The sequence below is a fragment of the Sphaeramia orbicularis genome, chromosome 20, assembly GCF_902148855.1.
Source record: "Sphaeramia orbicularis chromosome 20, fSphaOr1.1, whole genome shotgun sequence".
NCBI lineage: Eukaryota > Metazoa > Chordata > Actinopteri > Kurtiformes > Apogonidae > Sphaeramia > Sphaeramia orbicularis.
Window position 1 is genome coordinate 30,681,056 of NC_043976.1, and position 24,742 is coordinate 30,705,797.

At 34.8% G+C, this 24,742-nt stretch overlaps 1 protein-coding gene across 1 annotated transcript in view; it reads left to right on the top strand.

Moving 5' to 3' along the window:
• Positions 1 to 24,742, top strand: part of LOC115411062 (cadherin-18-like) — a 134,632-nt gene that overhangs the window by 62,051 nt on the left and 47,839 nt on the right. Inside the window, exon 2 of the mRNA XM_030123004.1 lies at positions 196 to 772. Within this exon, the coding sequence (XP_029978864.1) occupies positions 542 to 772 (231 nt within the window). The 5' untranslated portion in view covers positions 196 to 541. The remainder of the gene's footprint in view (positions 1 to 195; positions 773 to 24,742) is intronic.

A 24,742-nucleotide genomic window follows, 5' to 3' on the forward strand; every position in this document is an offset into this window, starting at 1 on the left:
GTTTGAATGCTGAAAAGAGATTTCTTGTTGCTTTTTTATACTTTTATCACAGCCATGCAGAATGAAATGCACATCCTCAGCTCTACGGATTTATGAGTTGCAATTTAATTGGAAGGAATTAGTGGATATTTAGCTTCTAATATCCATCAAATTAATCTCTAACTCTGTGTTTCTGTTTCCCCTCCTCTCCCTCAGGAAAATCCAGAATGGCTTCCGGGATTAACCTCTGCTCTTGGTAGAACTACTCAGAAGTTCACTTTCATTCGCATGGCAGCTCCTATATTGGAAATACCATAATGTAAATGAATCTTGTTTTTTCCTTATTAAACCTTCATCTCTGGACCATGAATCTTAAAGGATCTACGTGGATTGTTGCCTACTTTGAAAGGATTTAGAAATTGGTTTTGCCTGGACTACTGCGTGGGCCTGCAGCGGTGGCTAGCGGTGGTGGTTGCAGCGGTGGTGGTTGCAGCGGCGGCGGCGGTGGGCGGATCTTACCACCTTCAAACACAAGGATAATTTTACAAACGCTTGCGCCACCATGAGGATATCCACCACCTCCTGTCTTTGTCCCTTTCTGGTTTGCCTCTGCTTCATCCAGAGGTGTTACGGGGCGAGCCACCATGTGCCCGCCAAGGTACCCTCCAAGAACCAGACCAAACTGGCCAATGGGGAAACGGAGGTGCATCACAGGCCAAAACGTGGCTGGATCTGGAACCAATTCTTTGTTTTAGAAGAACACATGGGACCAGATGCTCAATATGTGGGAAAGGTAAGCTGTTATTGAACTGACTACAACAGTAAAAAAAATCATCTTTTGATCCTAGGAAACTTGCTTTACTTGGCATTTTTCTTCCTCTTCTTGTTTATTGAGAAATGGGTTACAGCGGGGAGCGAGCTGCTCGACTGAGGTAGAACGCCACGTCAGCGGTATTCGCTATTTTTTTTTTTTTTTTGCATCTTCTGATGTGGAAATTCAGATCTCATTTATGAAAGTCTGTTTTTTATGTCATTATAATGTCCTTCCAAGTCCTTCTCATGATAATGTCCAAAAAATGTTTTATTCTCTGTAATTAAGGTGTTCCTCTCAGCATGTCTAGCAATTCTGCAAACCCCGCTTTATTCAAGAATGGATTAAGTTTAGAAGTAAAAATAGCCCCCTCTACATCAAGACATCTTTGAACTGAAATATTAGCTCTGATCTTTCTTTGGGAAATGAAGCCAGATTTGATCTCTAGGTGAGAAATAAACCACCACAATGCAAAAATTGGACAGTAGTGCAATGGGAGACATGGTAAAAGTCGTAGTTAGATATTTTTATGGATTTAATTTCAGTGTCATTTCATAGAGGGATGTTCTTTATGTCGAAAGTACAGTTGTGGGTGTTCCACTCACTTGTTCAGAGGGCACGGTGTAGTTTGGTTGTTGGCGGTTGGTGGTGACTTTTTTTTTTTTTTTTGCATCTTCTGATGTGGAAATTCAGATCTCATTTATGAAAATCTGTTTTTTATGTCATTATAACGTCCTTCCAAGTCCTTCTCATGATAATGTCCAAAAAAAAAAAAAAATATATATATATATATATATATATATATATATATATATATATATATATATATATATATATATATTCTCTGTAATTAAGGTGTTCCTCTCAGCATGTCTAGCAATTCTGCAAACCCCGCTTTATTCAAGAATGGATTAAGTTTGGAAGTAAAAATAGCCCCCTCTACATCAAGACATCTTTGAACTGAAATATTAGCCCTGATCTTTCTTTGGGAAATGAAGCCAGATTTGATCTCTAGGTGAGAAATAAACCACCACAATGCAAAAATCGGACAGTAGTGCAATGGGAGACATGGTAAAAGTCGTACTTAGACATTTTTATGGATTTAATTTCAGTGTCATTTCATAGTGAGTGATGTTCTTTATGTCGGAAAGTACAGTTGTGGGTGTTCCACTCACTTGTTCAGAGGGCACGGTGTAGTCTGGTTGTTGGTGGTTGGTGGTGACTTTTTTTTTTTTTTTTTGCATCTTCTGATGTGGAAATTCAGATCTCATTCATGAAAGTCTGTTTTTTTATGTCATTATAATGTCCTTCCAAGTCCTTCTCATGATAATGTCCAAAAAAACTCTATAATTAAGGTGTTCCTCTCAGCATGTCTACTAATTCTGCAAACCCCGCTTTATTTGAGAATGGATTAATTTTGGAAGTAAAAATAGCCCCCTCTACATCAAGACATCTTTGAACTGAAATATTAGATCTGATTACTGATGTGATGTTCACGAACGAATCGAATCTTTTGAACGGCTCTTTGAAATGAACGATGGGAACCGAGTCTTTGTAAAGAGCCGTTCTTTTTTTTGTTTTTTTTGTTTTTTTTTTTGAGGGAGTGTCTGATTGCCTGTCAATTAAGCGTCACTGGGGAGGCATCGGGGAGGAGGAGAATGTATTTAAGTAATTGCAGTGATTAATCACTGTTGTGTTTTGTGCAATTTTTTCCGTATGTTTACACACATTTATTGTTCTTGTTTTGAGGAGAATAAAATGTTATTTCATAAGAAAATGTTTTATTTTCTTCTTCATTTTTAGGCTACAGACTAGTCCACATAATGTACCATGATGTTTTTTTTTTGTCAAATTCCATCATTTACCTAATGTCACCTCTCATGTCATGTATTTAGCCCACACATTTGAACTATTCTTTTTTACGGTAAGATAATATTTACTGCTGCGTCAATTAAACACCTTTAAAATGTAATGTCAATCATCACATGTAGTCATTAAAACATTGGTGTTTCAAAATAATGCAAAAAACATAAAAGAACCAGTCTTTCGAATGGCTCTTTTCAGTGAACGGCTCCCTTCAAAGAGCCAAAAGTCCCATCACTAGATCTGATCTTTCCTTGGGAAATGAAGCCAGATTTGATCTCTAGGTGGGAAATAAACCACCACAATGCAAAAATTGGACAGTAGTGCAATGGGAGACATGGTAAAAGTCGTAGTTAGACCATTTTATGGATTTAATTTCAGTGTGATTTCATAGCGAGTGATGTTCTTCATATTGGAAAGTACAGTTGTGGGTGTTCCACTCACTTGTTCAGAGGGCACAGTGTAGTCTGGTTGTTGGCGGTTGGTGGTGACTTTTTTTTTTTGTTAGCTCCACAATAAGCCACAGGGAGCTGGTTAAGTCTTCTGCTTGCAGATTGCCTGCCCTTATCTCCTGAAATGTGAAAATGTGTTTCTCCGCTGCAGTGATCATTATTCTAGGCACTCAGGCACAGACTAATCCCTTCAACTGCACTCTGAGAGAAAGAGAATGAGAAAGGCAGAACGCTCCTCTGACTGCACATATGTTTGCATTTCAACAACAGTACAATTTGAGGAGGGAAAACAGAGAAAAGAGGGATGACATGCCTGAAAAAATGGTAAGGCGAAGAAAAAAATAAAAAAATTAAATAAATAATACAAAAAAAAAAACAAAAAAAACCGGCACAACAACAAATATCACTTTCCACCTCAAATGTTTGTTTATTAAATAACCTGGGGTCTTATTCACGAATGCACTTTCCAGGCTGACAAAGCAGGAAAGAAAGGTTATTTATTGGTGAAACATGTTTTTGCTAATATTATTTGATGCATGAATGAACCATAAAATCCCACAGCGACAACCAAAACAATTCCCCGGCATTTATGAGTCATTGTGTTCTGACTGTTAGACAAAACTGAAGATTTTTTTTTTTTTTGCTGCATATTCAAAAGCGTCACATGGTCAGTGCTGTAACCGCATGAAGATACGGCTACTCTGGCCTTTTGCTTTGAAGTTGATGATTGGTTTTCCAGCTGAAAGTCCTACTTCTACTCTTAGCTTAAGGGTGTTGTTGTTGTTGTTGTTCCATGTCTGCATGTTTCTATATATGTGTGTGTGTGTTTGTGTGTGTGGTTGGTACCGCTGATGAAAGCAAAATAAACATGAACTGCTAATCCTGGATGATAATAAAGCACTGAGAAGAAACATAAACATTATTAAGGAATCAATTTGACATGCATGTTTAAAGCGATGAGGTCTCCAGATGGTTAGCACAAAAAACATTTAATTATGTGGGTTGGGACTGGTGTGCAGTGTCCTAATGTGGCCAGGAGACAGAATGACCCTTAATTAGACGAAGAGGCAGGAGACAAGCGAGGAGGAGGAGGAGGAGGAGAACGAGGAGGAGGAGAACGAGGAGGAGGATTAATGCACTTGGCATGTACTGCTCTGTATTGTTTTTTTTTGCTCCCTGCTCTTGATTAAAAACTGTGGACATTAGCAAGTAGCAAATGAGCAGCTCAGCTACAGGGAATTGCAGACACCGTCTTTGTCGATAATTGCTTTAATCAAAAAGCGTTAGGTTTTAAACTGATGCGTCATGATAAGAAAGGTGTTAAACACTGCACAGAGAAATTGCATTCTAATTATTATGCAGCCCGACGTAAAAAAAAAAACAACAAAAAACTGCCATATGCCGAGGAATCGACAAGGTCAAACATAATACAAACACGCTGCATATTAACACGTAAAGACCCAAACAGCCAAAAGCATCTACTGATCTAAAATGTTTAATAACTTCTGATCCATTAATCCTATCAATACATGTAAATAATTGGTGCAAAATATAGTTTGTCGTCTTTTCATGGTCGTCAGATATGAGTTTTTATGAACATCTACATGATCAGTAAATTAAATACAGGAAAATACCTGGTTTTCTCTTAAAAAATGGAAAATGCAGAGGGTAATATTATATTAAATGGTGATAAAACACTTAAAAAAGGTTAGAGACAAAAAAATAAAAATAAAAAAAATAACCCATAAAGACCCAAACATTCACCATCGACCGTAAGCATTGACTGATCTAAACTGTTTAATTCCTGTTGATCCATTAATCCTATCAATACATGTAAATAACTGGTGCAAAATACAGTTTGTCATCTTTTCATGGTCATCAGATATGAGTTTTTATGAACATCTACATGATCAGTAAATTAAATATAGGAAAATATCCGGCTTTCACATTAAACAAATGCTAAATGCAAGAGGATAATATTATAAAAAATGATGATAAAACTCTTGAGAAAGGTTAAAACAAAACAAACATAACAACAAAAATTATTTTTTAACCCACAAAGAACCAAATATACCAAATCATCTACTGATCTAAACTGTTTAATACCTGTTGATCCATTAATCCTGTCAATCCATGTAAATAACTGGTGTTAAATGCAGTTTGTCGTCTTTTCATGGTCATCAGATATGACCCATTTGGACATAATTTGAGTTTTTATGAATATCTACATGATCAGTAAATTAAATACAGGAAAATACCTGGTTTTCACTTAAAAAATGCAAAATACAGAGGATAGTATTATATTAAATGGTGATAAAACACTTAAAAAAGGTTAATTAAAGACAAAAAAAAAAAAAAAATTTAACCCATAAAGACCCAAACATTCACCATCGACTGTAAGCATTGACTGATCTAAACTGTTTAATACCTGTTGATCCATTAATCCTGTCAATACATGTAAATAATTGGTGTTAAAAGCAGTTTGTCGTCTTTTCATGGTCATCAGATATGACCCATTTGGACGTTCAGAGGCTCTGTAGTTACCATGGAAACACCATCATCTTCTACAACATTGATTCACCAGTAAAACCCATGGAGTTGGATCAATGACAGTGGATGAACACACTGGGTTTATGTTGAGTTATTGATATTTTTTTTTTAGATTTTTCTTCAGTTTTCTCTATTTCTGACATAAATTTCAACTTTAATTTGAGTTTTTATGAACATCTACATGATCAGTAAATGAAATACAGGAAAATACATGGTTTTCAGATAAAAAATTCTAAATGAAAAGAATAATATGAGAATAAATGATGATAAAACACTTGAGAAATTAAAGTTAAATAGAGACTAAAATTATTATTTTTTTTAACCCATAAAGACTCAAACAACCACCAACAACCAAAAACATCTCCACATCTAAACTGTTTAATACCTGTTGATCCACTAATCCTGTCAATCCATGTAAATAATTGGAGCTGACTGCATCAAGGTAACTGTGCTAATTCTTGAAGATTGTAATGAAATTTCTATTTTTAACCCATGAAGACCCAAACATCCACTGGTGACCAAAACCATCCATTGATCTAAAATGTTTAATACCTGTTGATCCACTAATCCTGTCAATCCATGTAAATAATTGGCGTAAAATACAGTTTGTCATGTTTTCATGGTCAATATATATGACCATTTGGACATTCAAGAGTAGTAGTTACCGTGGAAACACTGTCATCTTCTACAACATTCATTCACCAGTAAAACCCATGGAGTTGGATCAATGACAGTGGATGTAGACACTTGTTTTATGTTCAGTTATTGATATCTTTGTTGATAAAGTCACTTTTTCTTCAGTTTTCTCTGATAAGTTTCAACTTTAATCTGAGTTTTTATGAACATCTACATCACAGGTGTCAAACATGCGGCCCAGGGGCCGAAACCGGCCCGCCAAAGGGTCCAATTTGGCCCCTGTGATGAATTGGTGAAATGCAGAAATTACACTGACGATATTAACATTCAAGGATGTTAGAATCATTTTAGGTCAATTCAATCTCAAGTGGGTCAGAGCAGTAAAATACTATCATAATAACCTAGAAATAATGAAAACTACACATTTTTTTCTCTTTGTTGTAGTGTAAAAAGAAAAGTAAAATTACACAAAAATGTTTACATTTACAGACTAGCCTTTTGCAAAAAATGTGAATAGCCTGAAATTTCTTAAGAGAAGTATATGGAATTGTACCAATATTCTGCCTCTTACTAAATGTTTTGTGTATTTGTAGATCCACTGTGATCTGTAAGCTGTGATTCACATGTATAAATGATAAACTGAGGCGTAATATTGTTAAAATTGCACTGATTTTTCTTAAGAATTTTCACGTTGTTCATATTTGTTCATGTTATGTTCAAATACGGTTCGTAGATGTAAACATTTTCATTACAGAATTTGACTTTTTCACTCAAAAACAGAAAAAAAATTAGGAGTTGACATTATTTATAAATTCTTATCCTATTATTTATATTATTTTACTGGTCCGGCCCACTTTAGATCATGTTAGGCTGAATGTGGCCCCTGAACTAAAAGGAGTTTGACACCCCTGGTCTACATGATCAGTGAATTAAATACAGGAAAATACCTGCTTTTCACTTAAAAAACGCAAATGCAGAGGATAATATGATAATAAATGGTGAAAAAACACTTGATAAAGTTTAAATAGAGACAAAGATTCATTTTTTTAATTGCCACAAAAGTAGCACTGGGTCTTTATGGGTTCAGAGTCGGAAACTCGGCAGTTGTTTGTAACATCATGTGCAGCAACTCTGTCACATAAAGGATAGCAAAGAGTGACTTTTGTGAAAAAGTGAAGCGGCCAGTCTGTCAAGAACATTTTTAATCCCCCTGAGGTATCCCATAATCCCTAGTGACACCTTTCTGGGGGGTTGATGTGTTGGGGAAATGACAGCTTTGTGCATGAGTGAGAAGCAAACGCTTGGTAGGGGACAAGCCTTGTCCAGATACGAGATAGAAGACAACCCATTATCCCAAAGGGAGGTGTGAATTTCTTCATGTCAATCAGCTCAGCGTGATGCTTTGAAGTTGTGGGCTAGGTTACAAACTCTATGGTAATTTCAGCAGATGATGCAAACACTCCAATCGTGAATAAATATGAGCCACAGTGAAGTGTTTGCTCACTGGTATTTGGGAGGACAGTGGGTAACTGTTGGATTTATTCACAGGTGTCAAACATGAGGCCCGGGGGCCAAATCCAGCCCGCCAAAGGGTTCAATCCGGACCCTGGGATGAATTTGTGAAATGCAAAAATGACACTGAAGATATGAACAATCAAAGATGTTAAAATTATTTTAGGTTAATTCAGTCTAAAGTGGATCAGGCCTGTAAAATACTATCATAATAACCTATAAATAATGAAAACTCTAATTTTTTCTCTTTGTTTTAGTATAAAAAAAAAAAGTAAAATTACACAAGAATATTTACAGACTAGTCCAGTGGTTCCCAACCCTTTTTGGTTCATGACCCCATTTTAACATCACAAATTTCTGGTGACCCAATACATTTGAGACATTTTTGCTAAAATTAATTTGTTTTTGATCATGTAATAGTTTGCTATACTATGTTGCAAATAAATGTTAATTTTAGATGACATTTAGTCTATATAATGTATATTATTATGGACGGAGGCAGAAAATCCAGGTGTAGATTACTGCACAAAGTGAGAATTTGATTTTCCTTGGTCAGGATATGTACAGTCAGTCCAGCTTGGATTTACAAGGCTGACAATTAATACTGAACAAACAAAAACTCAAACTATGAATTATGAAAGAGCTGCAGCATCTGAAACCGACCACAATGAACATTTGACAGATAAACAGAACCACAGTGCTTCAGTTTCAGCTTCACAGTTTGTCTTTAATGGATTGGGATTGTCTCTCTCAACACAACATATACTGTATTTTTTATTAGTAAGTTGTTTTTTTTTTTTTTTTTTTTTATCAATTACTGGAAATTACAGGCAACCCCATGTGGGATCTCGACCCCAAGGTTGAAAAACACTGGACTAGCCTTTTCCAAAAAAAAAAAAGAAAAAACGTGACTAATATGAAATCTCTTAAGAGAAGTATGTGGAATTTTAATAATATTCTGCCTGTTAGTTAATGTTTGGTGTATTTGTTGATCCACTGTGACCTCTAAGTTGTGATTCACATGTATAAATGATCAACTAAGGCATAATATTGTTAACATTCCACTCAATTTTCTTAAGAATTTGCAAGTTGTTCATATTTGTTTATGCTGTGTTCGGGTACACTGTAAAAAAACAACAACAAACAAACAAACAAAAAAAAACCTGTAAAAAAAAAACAAAAAAAAACAGTATTACTGTGGCAGCAGGGATGCCCCCCCCCCCCCCAAAAAAGTTAAATAACGGAAAATAACCATTTCATAAAAATATGGTAATTTTTCCATAATTAAAATACAGTTTTTTGCCCTAACTTTACATAAGAGTTGGCATATTTTTTTTTACTTTTTAATGTTTAAAAAAGTATATTTACATGTACTAAAAAAATTAAATTATATATATATATATATATATATATATATATATATATATATATATATATATATATATATATATATATATATATATATATTAGTCCTGTAACGGTACACGTACCGAACCGAACCGTTTCGGTACACACCTGTTCGGTTCGGTACACAGCTGTACCGAAACGGCACAGTCTGTTGAGAAAAAGAAAAAGGAACAAAAGACATTGTTTGATGCGGAACTTTAAATACGCGCAAGTTTCACACGGACATATTTAAGGACGCATACATTGACCCGAAATATGACATAGCAGCTGATATAAGGTAAAAAAAAAAAAAAAAAATTATGGTGAGAACCTGGAAGGAAGAGACTGAAGACCCTCCACCATCAGTCCAGTCCAGTTTGGGATCACTTCAGGTCCCGGTGAAAGACAACAACGAGGAAAGAGATGGCGATAAGACGAACGCTGTGTGGCCCCTGGGAGCTACAGTAGTTCTAAAACACACTAGCTCTGTCTGTCTCTCATGCACGCTGTATACCAGAGGAATAGAACTCGGAATTGGATGTTGAAAGTATATAGAAATAAAGTTTCACTTTCGTTTCACGCCAGCGTTAGTTACGTTAGTTATGGACCGGACCGGACCGCCCCCACGCACCCCCCCGGCTCCGACCAAAAAAAAAAAAAAAACAACCAAACAAACAAACCATCCCCCAGACAAATCGCACCTTGTGTGTGCGCACACACGAGTACACAAAGTGTCCTAAACAGTTTGTTAGCTGTCCTAAAATAAATAATTTGGTTCAGTTTGTTGTCAGTGTTGCTCTTCAGTTTGTTTAAACAGAATACCAGTTTACCCTCCTGTTAATGCTGAACTACATGCAGAATTTTTTTGTTGATATTTTTATGCAGAATGTGATCTGACAGAACTGTGATTAGATTTTTGTTGTTTGTTCAAAACTACCTGTCAGGGAAAAGTGTAATACTAATGTTTAAAATACATTTAGTAATATTAATAATTTATTTTATTTTCTATTTGATTTATAGCAGCAGAATTATATTATTCCTGCTTTTCTATATTCTACTGTGTCCAAAAATTGGGGGAAAAATGTTAAAAAAATTCATAAATGTATTAAAGACATTTTGAGGGGTTTTCTTTCTTCCCGTACCGAACCGAAAAAAAAAACGAACCGTGGCTTTGAAAACCGAAAACGTACCGAACCGAAAATTTTGTGTACCATTACAGGCCTAATATATATATATATATATATATATATATATATATATATATATATATATATATATGTGTGTGTGTGTGTGTGTGTGTGTGTGTATATATGTATATATATATATATATATATATATATGTATGTATGTATGTATGTATGTATAATTTTCAGTGAGACTAAGTTGTCCAATCCACTGATAAAAACTGTATTTGGACAGTTTATCTGTGCTTATACATGTTATACATTCACAAAAATACATTTATTCAACATTTTTGTTGTGAAACCTCTCATAATTACACAAGATATTTGTCAATTAATAAACAAGTCTTGTTAAACTTACAGAACAAATACTTCTTTTACGGTTAATTGTCAGTAATTTTATCTGGTTGTAATATTTTTTTTTACAGTATTAAACTTTAACACAACAACTTTACAGTTTAATGTCATAAACAGAAAAGAAATATTTGTGAAATTATGATACATTTGCAAATATATTTTAACTGTATTTTTCTGTGAAAAAAGAACAAAATTTCTATTAAAAAGTTGAAATTTTATGGTAATTCACAGTTCCAGTTTTTTCGTGTTATTCTATGTTTGACGTGTAAAAATCACAGTCTATTTTTGTCATTTCATTGATATTTTCCTGTATCTTATAAATACAGGAAAAATCTGTAAAATAAACAGTGAAAATTCTGTTAAATTACAGAATTTTTTTTACAGTGTACAATTTGTAGACGTAAACATTTTCATTATGGAATTTTACTTTATTCACTCAAAAGTTCTTATCCTATTATTGATATTATTTTACTTTCTGTCATATTAGGCTGTATGTGGCCCCTGAACTAAAATGAGTTTGACACCCCTGGATTAATTTAACCCAATCTTTGGTCAGAACCCTTTGAAACGAACTCTTCTTCAGTGTCTTGTTTAAATTTATGGTAAATAATGAGACGTTTGACAGAATGGGTGCTTAATCCCAGACTAACTGGGAAAAACCTCATGTCCTATCATGTGTTCATTTGCAGACCAAAGTGACAACTTCTGAGAAAGGTGCCTAAATGTTTTATTCATGTATCTAAAAACAGATTGGTTGTGACAGAATCAGGCAAATGTCTTGTTGTATGTAATAGCTCACCACTGGGGAAGAAAAAAAAAAAAAAAAAAAAGTGAAGCAAGATTTTTACATAAAATTATTTTCCGCCCACGCTTTGCTATGGTGGAAACAAGTTGTGCAGATTGGGATATTTTCAGGGTTAAGCCAGTGAAATAACAAGGGATATTTTACAGCTAGTTCTTTGCATGAGCAATACAAAGACAAAAGAAGAAAGAAATATAAGCATGGTGTTCATATGTTCTTTCTATTATTCTTTTAATGACTCATTTAACCCTTAAAGACCAAAAGCATCAACTGATCTATATGGTTTAATATGTTTTAAACCACTAATCCTACTTATGTATGGAAATAATTCAGATAAAATACAGTTACTCAGCTTTTTTGTTTTTTTTCCCAGTGGTATCAGATATGACCCATTTGGACGTTAAAAGGCGTTTCAGTGAATGATTAAACACCATCATCTTATGCAACATATATGTAGTTTGATAAATATAGACACTTGTGTGTTCAGTTAATGATATATTTTGCCTTTTTCTTTAGTTTACTCTGCTTTTATATAATAACCGTTGAATTTACTGTGAGCTTTTATGAACACCTGCATGATCAGTAAATTAGATATAGGAAAATACCTTCTAGAGAGTAATATATTTAAAAACAAAAAAGCGATTTAAAAATAAATAAATAAATAAATAAATAAATAAAAAAAAATATATATATATAAGCATGGTGTTCATATGTCTTTCTATTATTCTTTTAATGTCTCATTTAACCCTTAAAGACCAAAAGCATTTACTGATCTATATGGTTTAATACGTTTTGAGCCACTAATCCTACTTATGTATGGAAATAATTCAGATAAAATACAGTTACTCAGCTTTTTTTTTTTTTTTTTTGGACATTCAAAGGCGTTTTAGTGAATGATTTAACACCATCATCTTATGCAACATTTATACAGTTTGATACATGACAGTGGATGTAGACACTTGTATGTTCAGTTAATTATGTATTTTGCCTTTTTCTTTAGTTTACTCTGCTTTTATATAATAACCTTTGAATTTACTCTGAGCTTTTATGAACAACTACATGATCAATAAATGAAATATGGGAAAATATGTTTCAGAAAGTAATATGTATGTATATATAAAGAAATGCTGATAAAAAAAACAGAACAAAACAAAGAAAGAAATATAAGCATGGTGTTCATATGTTCTTTCAGGTCTAACCTATTATTCTTTTAATGACTCATTTAACCCTTAAAGACCAAAAGCATCGACTGATCTATTTGGTTTAATACGTTTTGAGCCACTAATCCTACTTATGTATGGAAATAATTCAGATAAAATGCTTTTTTTTTTTTTTTTTACAGTGGTATCAGATATGATCCATGTGGATGTTCAAAGGCTTCTTAGGGAATGACGAAACACCATCATCTTCTGTAACATTGATTCATCAGTAAAACTCATGTAGTTTGATAAATATAGACACTTGTATGTTCAGTTAATGACATATTTTGCCCCTTTTTCTTCAGTTTACTCTGCTTTTACATAATAACCTTTGAATTTACTGTGAGCTTTTATGAACACCTGCATGATCAGTAAATTAAACATAGGAAAATACTTTCTAGAGCACAGCTGTCAAACATGTGCCCCGGGGGCCAAAACCGCCCCCCCTCTTTAATTTAACAGAATTATCACAGTTTATTTTACAGATTTTTCCTGTGTTTTTAAGATAAAGGAAAATATCAATGAAATGACAAAAATAGACTGTGATTTTACACGTCAAATGTAAAATAACATGAAAAAACTGTAACTGAATAACCATAAAACTTCCATTTTTTAAAAGAATTTTTTTTCTTTTTTCACAGAAAAATAGTTAAAATACATTTGCAAATGTATCATAATTTCACGGATATTTATTTTCTATTCATGAGATTAAACTGTTAATTTAAGTTTAATACTGCAAAAAAATAAATAAATAAAACGAGATAAAATTACTGACAATTAAACGTAAAAGAAGTATTTGTTCTGTAAGTTTAACAAGACTTGTTTGTTAATTGACAAATATCTTGTGTAATTACGAGAGGTTTCACAAGAAAAATGTTGAATAAATGTATTTTTGTGAATGTATAACATGTATAAGCACTGATAAACTGTCCAAATACAGTTTTCATCAGTGGATTGTACAACTTAGTCTCATAGAAAATTTTATATAAATATATATATATAAATATGTATATATATATATATATATATATATATATATATATATATATATATATATGTGTGTGTGTGTGTGTGTATATATATATATGTATATGTGTGTGTGTGTGTGTGTAATTTGATTGTTTTAATACATGTAAATATTCTTTATTAAACATTAAAAAGTCAAAAAAATATGCAAAATCTCATGTAAAGTTAAGGCAAAAAACGGTATTTTAATTATGGAAAATTACCGTATTTTTATGAGATGGTTATTTTCTGTTATTTAACAGTATTTTTTCGGCACCCCAGCTGGAGGAATATTACGTTTTTTTGTTTTTTTTTTTACAGTGTATTATTAACATTGCACTTATTTTTCTTAAGAATTTGCAGGTTGTTCATATTTGTTCATGTTATATTTGAGTACAATTCGTAGATATAAACGTTTTCATTACGGAATTTTACTTTTTCACTCAAAAGTTCGTATCCTATTATTTATATTATTTTACTTTATTTCACTTATGCTATTGGTAGTTCCGAGAGACAGGTGTTGTTTTGAAAAGATTAATCATTATCTGGGAAGGAATAAAATGCTCCTGTACTAGCACGTTTTTGTTCCAGTTACACCCAAAAAAAAAAAAAAAAGGATAAAACATACTAAAAAGGGCCAAGTATAATCGACGCAATAACTGCAGAAAATAAAACTCCTGTCCATGCAGCCATGTATAACTTCCAGAGCGCATTTCCCTGTCATCTTGTTAGCATTTAAACATATTAGCGCCATTTAGACACTTGAGACTAAAGCATTTACTTTCACTCGGTGCCAGAGGAAAAAGGCAGAAACTCCGTGTTGATTCCATTTCTGTCTGGTCCAAATATTAAAAATTCCGCAGTACAGAGTCAACGCCATGAAACGAGTGTCAGGGTTGCTTTTGGGATTTTAAATAATCTCATTACTGTACATCAAGAAGTCAACCGTGCTGGTGGGAAGACAACGATTCATTCTGCTTTCTCCGCCGCAGATGTCAAAATAGAGGACAACTATTAGGGCGGATCTCTTAGCATCTTCAGCACGCCCCTCATCACTGTCTCTTGATGTACGGTCATTAGCCGAGCGCTCCATCATCACGGTTTACTGTGACTGTTACAAATCAATCGAAGACGAAGCGGGTCTCGGAGGAGTTGATTGGGAGGGGAGCGTGGCCAAAAATGTGGTGATAATCACACAATCAAGCACGCCCACATAAAAACTGATTAAGTCCCCTTGAGTGAAGTATAAGAGCCGAGATTTAATCAGAAACCAACCCATCCCCCTTCGCTAATTGCGAATATGAAGCCAAGGCGCTGATCATTAGCTAGCACATAGCTTACTAATTTCTCCAAACCCCCACCACCTCCGACTCCTACCTTGCACATTACTGAATGCTCCACACTCTGACACTGGGCTTCATTTTCTTATTTGTGCATCCACAGAGTCACATTCACTAACGAAGTGATGCGGTTTTAATGAATATTTCCGAACCGACTGGAGTAAATGTCACCGCTGTTTGTCCAGTGCCTGTCTAATTACAGAAGAGTCTTATGAGGCCTGAAATCACAACAAAACACTCAAGTAAACAATGATGTTGAGTGCATGGGAAGACATACAGGGTGGGGAAGCAAAATTTACAATGAACATTTACTTGTTTTTTTCTCAGCAGGCACTACGTCAATTGTTTTGAAACCAAACATATATTGATGTCATAATCATACCTAACACTATTATCCATACCTTTTCAGAAACTTTTGCCCATATGAGTAATCAGGAAAGCAAACGTCAAAGAGTGTGTGATTTGCTGAATGCACTCATCACACCAAAGGAGATTTCAAAAATAGTTGGAGTGTCCATAAAGACTGTTTATAATGGAAAGAAGAGAATGACTATGAGCAAAACTATTACGAGAAAGTCTGGAAGTGGAGGAAACAACAAAAAACGTACCAAAGCTTTTATTAAAGCTCTCAAATCCAAAATCCTACAGGATCCAACCAAATCCATGAGAAAAATGGCAATTGAACTTGAGGTAGACAACAAGACTGTTAGAAATGCAGTAAAATATGAAGTTAAAATCTTACACAAGAACACCAAAACACTTGTTGACAACAGCAACAAATCCAACTTTATCAATTTTTGGGAATCATGTTTATGGCCGCCTTCTAGCCCAGATCTAAACCCTCTGGATTCTGCTATTTGGGGCGTTTTAGAACATGCTACCAATAGAACATCACACAGCAATGTCGACTTTATTAAAGATACTATTAAAGAAGAATGGGAGGAGAAGTTGTCACCTGAATATTTGAGGAACACTTGTACAAGTTTCAGGAAGCGTGTGAAGGCAGTTATCGAGAAAGAAGGAGGACACATAGAATAAAAACGTTTTCTATGATGTCAGTTTTCTTGTGGCAAATAAATTCTCATGACTTTCAATAAACTAATTGGTCATACACTGTCTTTCAATCCCTGCCTCAAAATATTGTAAATTTTGCTTCCCCACCCTGTAGACACCTATTTGTAGTCGGGGAGTTTTAATACAGTTATACAGGGTTATTCTGAAACCTGCAGGCATACAATCGGAGCTTTACTGTCATCCACATGTATGAATTCATGCTATTTATTAGCATGTGTTCAATGAAAGGGACTATGAACTAGTGATGTCCTGATCTGGATTTGTTTTGCTTCAATTTTTTTAGGATTAGTTTGGCCGATGCCGATCTGATCCCAACGTTTTACAATGAAATTTTGATTTAAATTTGGAGTCATTATTTATAGGTTATGCTAGGGGTGTCCAACTCATTTTCTTCCGGGGGCCACATTCAGCCCAATTTAATCTGAAGTGGGCCGGACCAGTAAAATAACAGCATGATAGGCAATAAATAATGACGACTCCAAATTGCTTTAGTGCAAAAAAATAACATTGAGTTATGCCAATATTTACATTTACAAACTATCCAAACAAAAAGGATGTGAATAACCTGAAAAAAAAGGAATTTGTTAAGAAATATAAGTACAATTTTATCAATATTATGCCTCGACTTATCATTTTTACATGTGCACAAAACTGTTAAAATTGCACTTAACTTTCTTCATTTCTTCATTTTGTTCAAGTTATTCACATTTTCTTATTAAAGAATAGTTTGTTAATGTAAACATTGTCGTAATTTAATGTTTTTTGCACTAAATCAAAGAGAAAAAAATGGTGTTGTCATTATTTATAGGTTATTATTATGATATTATTTTTGAGTTTGATGCCCTTACTTGCACTTTGCAAATTCATCCCACGGCCTGGATTGGAACCTTTGGCGGGCCGGTTGTGGCCCCCGGGCCGCATGTTTGACACCTGTGGGTTATGCTATTGTTTTACTTGAGATCGCAATCGGGCTGTCATTACCTCCGCCAAGGAGGTTATGTTTTTGCCAGGGTTTGTTTGTTTGTTTGTCTGTTTGTTTGTCTGTCCGTTAGTGTGCAACATAACTCAAAAAGTTATGGACAGATTTTGATGAAATTTTCAGGGTTTGTTGGAAATGGGATAAGGAAGAAATTATTAAATTTTGGTGGTGATCGGGGGTGGGGGGGCCCATTTCCAACAAAACCTGAGAATTTCATCAAAATCTGTCCATAACTTTTTGAGTTATGTTGCACACTAACGGACAGACAAACAGACAGACAAACAAACAAACAAACCCTGGCAAAAACATAACCTCCTTGGCGTGGGGGGGCCCACGGGGGGGGGCACTGATCAGCCTTGGCGGAGGTCTGCGCTCTCCGAGTGCTTCTAGTTATTTATAGGTTATGCTAGAGGTGTCCAACTCATTTTCTTCCGGGGGCCACATTCAGCCCAATTTAATCTGAAGTGGGCCGGACCAGTAAAATAACAGCATCATAGGCAATAAATAATGACGACTCCAAATTGTTTTAGTGCAAAAAAATAACATTGAGTTATGCCAATATTTACATTTACAAACTATCCAAACAAAAAGGATGTGAATAACCTAAAAAAAAAAAGGAATTTGTTAAGAAATATAAGTACAATTTTATCAGTATTATGCCTTGACTTATCATTTTTACATGTGCACAAAACTGTTAAAATTGTACTTAATTTTCTTCATTTCTTCATTTTGTTCAAGTTATTCACATTTTCTTCTTAAAGAATAGTTTGTTAATGTAAACATTGTTGTAATTTAATGTTTTTTGCACTAAATCTAAGAGAAAAAAATGGTGTTGTCATCATTTACAGGTTATTATTATGATATTATTTTTGAGTTTGATGCCCTTACTTGCACTTTGCAAATTCATCCCACGGCCTGGATTGGAACCTTTGGCGGGCCGGTTGTGGCCCCCGGGCCGCATGTTTGACACCTGTGGGTTATGCTATTGTTTTACTTGAGATCGCAATTGAGCTGAATATGGAACCCGAAGTAGGGTCAAAACACAGTAATGTCCCGTCACACAGTGAACTTTAATTGATTGCCAGTCCAACATTTACTTCAATATAAAGTAGCTCCTTGTTTTGGATCATCCCTTATGGTCCAACAAAGGCAAAAAACGAATTTAAAAGTAAAAATGTGAGTCATTTCAGCTACATTTCTGTCTGTGTTGGACTATGGTGATGTCTTGTACATGCATGCCTCCACCCATAGTTTATGGTCATTGGACAGTGTGTATCATGGAGCTCTGAGGTTCATCAGCAATTTTAAATCTCTTACCCATCATTGTCTGCTTTATGATCGTGTAGGATGGTCTTCTTTGTCGGCTTGCAGACTGAGTCATTGGCATATTTTAATTTATAAGTCTGTTCTAGGTTTGCTCCCATCCAACCTTCAGACCTACATCAGTTGGAGAACCACAGACTCTTATAATCTGCGTTCTCGGGATCTTTTCTTGTTGTCTGTTCTTAAAGTTAGAACTGAACAGGGGAAAAAGGCCTTCAGGTATGCGGCCCCATTCACCTGGAATGAACTACAAAAAGACCTGAAACTGAAGGATCTGGTTTCGTTGGACACTTCTAAGTGGATGTTGTATGACTTAGAGAGGGAGATATCTGGCTGCAGATGTTTTGCTTGATGCACTTTTGTCTACATTTCATGAGCACTTTTTGCAGAGTTGACTTTGGAAGGCATGACTTGTCTATGTGCTTTTTGTGTATTCGTTTTATGTATGGAAGCCTGTCTGTAACTATTTAATGTACTGCTGACTGTCTTGGCCAGGACACTCTTGAAAAAGAGATTTGTTATGACCCTGGGTCATAATTTGTCTATTTATATGTATGTGTTTTCTGTTTAGTGTGTGTGTTCTCCCCTGTCTTGTAGGTGTGCTGTGCCCTTTTGTGTCTGTTTGTTACAGGTTGCTGATTGGTGGAGCATGATTGCCCGGCCCTTTTAAAATGGCCCTGGAGCTTCCATCCAGGCTCTCTCTTGCCTCCTGCCAGCTCTCAACCTTGTGTTCGTGTGCTCCTGAAAAATCCGATTGTTTGTATTTGTAAATAGTTTTTTGTTAAATTGAACCTTTTTCTGGTAGGGGAGGTCGGCTCTTTTGTTTTCCCGTTTTCTCCTGTTTTTGGTTAGGTAGTTAGGTAAGTTTTCTGTATTTTATTTCTTGCATTTATTTTGGATTAGGTAAGTTAGTTTAAACTAGAAGAGATTTTGTTTGTTGTTTTAGCCTTTCCCTCCCCTAACCCTTCCTTAGTTGTTTAGAGAAAAATAATTGTAATAAACATTGTAAACTTTAGTTTTGACTGACGTGTGTGCTTGGGAGCTGGGAGGGGTCAAAATTGAGCACATTCTGTTCGCCCTGGTAAACCCCTAGGCCGGGGCATAACAGATTCTTAATCTCGGTGAGGTTTTCCTGGTTAAATAAAGGTAAAATAAAAATAAATAAATTTAGCAACACTAACACTGGGTTACAAAAAAATGTTTTTGTGCAAGTTGTCTAGGTTTTTTTCAACTGAATTAGGACCATTTTGCACCGCTAAGTCCAAAAATGACATACGTTTTTCTCAATCAGGTCAGGTTTTTTTTTGCTAATTTGATTTTGAAAAATTTTGATCTTCTCACAAAATTGATTACATTTTTGTAAACTTTATCTTGGTCACCAAGTTTAATACCAAAATAAGATTGGTAAGCACACTTTATGAAACTTGTGACTTGATTCCTGTTAGGTACAATGGTGTATTCAGCGCAGATGTAGCAGAATACGTCAGGCTTATTTTTGCAAGATCTTCTAGTTGAAGCCATTTCATTCACCTGTAATATTAAAAAAACAATCATAAATTGGCAAAAGTAAAATCTTCAGAACTCGTTTATTGCAAGAAATATGAAAGAATTTTGTATCATATGATGTGAAAATGCCCATAAATGTAAGCAAAAATGTTAAAAAGTCAATATGTAGCATAGTTGAGAAAGTTGACCTGATTGAGCAAAATTAATGTGATTTTTGGATTCAGCACACCAAAATTATCCTAAATCAGCTCAAAAAACTTAAACAATACATTTGTTGTTGACCAATGTAATCTGTCAAATTGTTTCTGAAATGTCCCATTAGAGAGATTTCGAAGGTTGAAAAAAACCTGATTTGCACATCACTACCGGATCATAAAGGATCAGGTCAGGACATTCCTACCATTAACAGTATCTTTACTTTCAAATATTTAAAAAATACTATTGAATTGTAGAGATATGAATGGAATATATTTACAGTGATAGATTTATGTGACCACTAGGGGGAGTAGTGAGTCACTCTGCCAGTCTCCCATGATGAGGAACGATAACATAATGAGATGGGATGAAAACGATTAAGAAACATGTTTTAGAGTCAGAGAAAGTGACAAAGTAATTAAAGCCAGAAAAGCTGTTGTTTTCTCCACTGGAAACAGCAATGAATGAAAAGAATGGAGTTTGATGATGAAACACAAGTGAATTTGATTATGAGGCTTATGAAAGTATAAAGTAGTGATGTCAAATGATTAAAATTTTAAATCAGATTAACCATAGGGTTGTTATGGATTAATTTTAATTAACTGTGATTAAATATCAGTAATTTTTAATCTATATTAATCGCATTTCCTTTTGCATGAGCAGACTTAAGAAAGAAGGGGATGTGTATGCACTTAATGGGTTTGTCGAAAGCTGGGCGACATGTTAGCCAAAGTGCTAGCAGAATCCCCAACTAACGTATGCTTCACGTTAATGTGGTATTTTAAGCTGGAAGTGCTTCGATGAAAAGAAAACTCCTTCCTGCAGAGTGTGGATAATACTTTATGTTTGTCGACTGTTCCTTCTTGGGGTTTTTTGTACTCCAGTTTCCATCCTGAGGGGCAACGTGATGTTTAGTGTCTTCCATCTTTATGGGTTGGTTCTACTGCCTGTCACTACTGGATCAACTGCCCATTTGCACATGCTAACTCTACTTGGAGAAACTGCCCTAAATGCTTTGGCAGAGACGATCAGAGTCATTCTGTGCTGCAGATGGGTTAATCGCATTAAAATTTTTAATCAGATTAATCTTGATGATGGATTAATCCGCGTTAATTTTGACAGCGCTAGTATAAAGTTTTTATGTGATGTTGTTATCTTTGCTTTGCTAACTTGGTTGCTTGTTGATCCACAGTTCAGACTAAACTGTGACAGTTCTGACCTTGTTATTATAAGAACAATGTGCAGCTATTGACAGCACAAACAGAGGTGATTTGTGGTTTTACTGTGGCTGTTTTATGTCTAAAACAGCGCTAAACTAACAGAGCTATAATGTAAACATTCAGCTGATGCAGGATATGGAGATTAGAAGATGGTGATATTTTGACTGTCAAAAAAATGGCTGTGTTTTAGTTTGAAGAAGAAACCTTGATGATACCATAATACAGATGTGTGAAAATAATGAATTTTATACAGTGTGTGGATACATAGCATTGGTTCGTCTGTGGTTTTGGTTGTCCCTTTTAACAGAAATCTAGTTATTTTTATCTCCGCCAAGGACGGTGGAGGTTATGTTTTCATCGGGGTTTGTTTGTCTGTCTGTCTGTTAGCAAGATAACCCAAAAAGTTATCGACAGATTTTGATGAAATTTTCAGGAAATGTTGACACTGGCACAAGGAACACATAATTAAATTTTGGTGGTGATCTGGGCGGGGTGGGGTGGGGGGGGTGGGGGGGTATCTGCCTCGGTGGACGTCTGCGCTTTTCTAGTTATCTATTATTAAAACCTTTATTTAACCAGGGGAAAAAAAAGCTCATTGTGATTAAAAATCTCCTTTTCAAGAGTGTCCTGGCTAAGGCAGCAGCAGCAGCAGCAGAAGTTACACAAAATAGAAATCACAGTCATACATCCACACTAAAAATATACATGAACACATTGAAAGTCAGTGCTAAAACTTAAAACTGATAAGAACATACATATAAAATGTCACCATTATTTTAAATGGTACTAAAAGTATAACAACAATGTCCCTTAAAAGCATCTCAAAACCGAACCCAATTCATTTGCCACACATAATAATAATAATAATAATAATAATAATAATAATAATAATAATAATAATAATTAATAATAATAATAATACATTTTATTTATAAGCACCTTTCAAGACACCCAAGGACACTGTATGAGATAAAAACAGACAATGTATAAAATACAAAGAAGTCAACAAATAGATAAAAGAACAAGTGTTCAGAGAACGCAAACCTCCGCCAAGCACCCTGAACAGCATGTGTGGATCGACTATTTCTTTTTAAATTACACAGTTTCCAGGTTGTTCCATACAGCAGAAAAAGTTGAAGCTTGGTACCAGTCATGTGTATGTCAAATTATATTAAATTCCAATCAATATTTGTTGAGTTATAATGAAAAATGTGTGGTAAATGGGATTTTCAATGTTAAATATAAATGTCCACAGAGTCCACATTCCACAGTGGATGTGGACAATTTTGTGCCAGATACAAGATATTGTTATAAGTTACGGGTGGATCAAATTGGAGGCTAATCGGAGTTGTTTTGAATTTTTTATGAATTTTTCAAAAATTGCTCAATAACAGTGGTCGACAACAAATTTATTGTTTAAGTTTTTTTGAGCTGATTTAGGATAATTTTGGTGTGCTGAATCCAAAAATCACATTAATTTTGCTCAATCAGGTCAACTTTCTCAACTATGCTACGTATTGGCTTTTTAACATGTTTGCTTACATTTATGGGCATTTTCACATCATATGATACAAAATTCTTTCATATTTCTTGCAATAAACGAGTTCTGAAGATTTTACTTTTGCCAATTTATGATTAATGGTTTTTTTTAATATTACAGGTGAATGAAATGGCTTCGACTAGAAGATCTTGCAAAAATAAGCCTGACGTATTCTGCTACATCTGTGGTGAATACACCATTGTACCTAACAGGAATCAAGTCACAAGTTTCATAAAGTGTGCTTTCCAATCTTATTTTGGTATTCATTATTATATTTTGTGAGAAGATCAAATTTTTCAAAATCAAATTAGCAAAAAAAACCTGACCTGATTGAGAAAAACGTATGTCATTTTTGGACTTAGCGGTGCAAAATGGTCCTAATTCAGTTGAAAAAACCTAGACAACTTGCAAAAAACATTTTTTTGTAACCCAGTGTAATGAGAGATAGGAAAATTGTAGATTTTGTGACCTTGCTGTAACCTTGAACTTTGGCCTACTTTGCCCAAAATTTAATGGGTTGGTCCCAGGGCCTAGGCCTATCTGTGGGTACAATTTGGTAAAGATGGTTGGAATAGTTTTCCCGTAAAGTTGCTAACAAACAAACAAACAAACACACAAAGCAAAAGGATTACAATACCTACTGGCAGAGGTAATAATTTCGATATGTAGAAATGACTATATATGTGTAGATAGGCTATATTATGTATTTTCTGCTCTTTCAACTACTGCTCTTTTTTTTACATTCTTCTTTCCATTCCAGGCAGCTCATGATTAATGGGCGGATCAACATCCTCTTCTAAAACCAGAGTGCAAACAAGGCTAGCTAGTCACATACATTAAGCGGATCTGTATATTGAAGAAGACCCAGTTATTACAAAGGGCATTTACCAATAATGCAGTCCAAGCAGACACATACATTATCAGGATCTGTACAATGAAAAGGACAAAGCCAGTAGCGGAAAGAAATAAAGGGAGCACAACAGATGAAGGTCAAGCTGTGTAGCAACTACTAATTTATCAGTATAGTGGATCCTCTGCTGTGCAGCTTTGGAAGATTATGTAACATGTCATACACAGTTTTGTTTCAGAAAATCTATAGGTTCTGTGCTAAAGTTTATCAGTAAAGAAGAAGAAGAGAGAAAAAAAAAAAAAAATCAAATCGACTCTATCTGCCACCAGAGATGAGGAGTGTCTGTATGAACTGCAGCCACTTCTAAGAATGTTGGCTGATTATTGCTGCACCATGTGGCTAGTCAGCTCTATATTTATTCAGAGGAAAAAAAAACTGGCAGGAGTCGAATAATTGGCACAACGCTGACGTCTAAACCAAGACTGAATGCTACGGCGGTTTTTCTCTGTTCTTTTCTGTGTTGACCAGGTTTGAACATGGTTATGTATTTGTTCTGAAACTTAAATCTATGACATTGGGTAGTAAATGGTAGTAGTGTTGAAGGACAAATGGCTAAAAAATGGACATTGTCTTTTAAATATTTTGACGGAGAACAGGCAGATATGCAGCATTTCTTGGTTCAGCTTTTTAAGTATTGCAGGCTTTCAGATATTTTTCATGTTTTTGGAGCATACCAGTAGCTTTAGCAGCTGTTGTAGGGTCAAAACACAGTAATGTCTCATCAGAGAGCCAACTTTAATTGATTGCCATTCCAACATTTATTTCAATATAAAGTAGCTCCTTGTTTTGGATCATCCCTTATCGTCCAGCTAAAGCAAAAATGAATTTAAAAGTAACAAGTGTTCAGAGAACGCAAACCTCCGCCTAGCACCCCGAATGGTGTGCATGTGTCGATGGACTATTTCTTTTTAAACTAAACAGT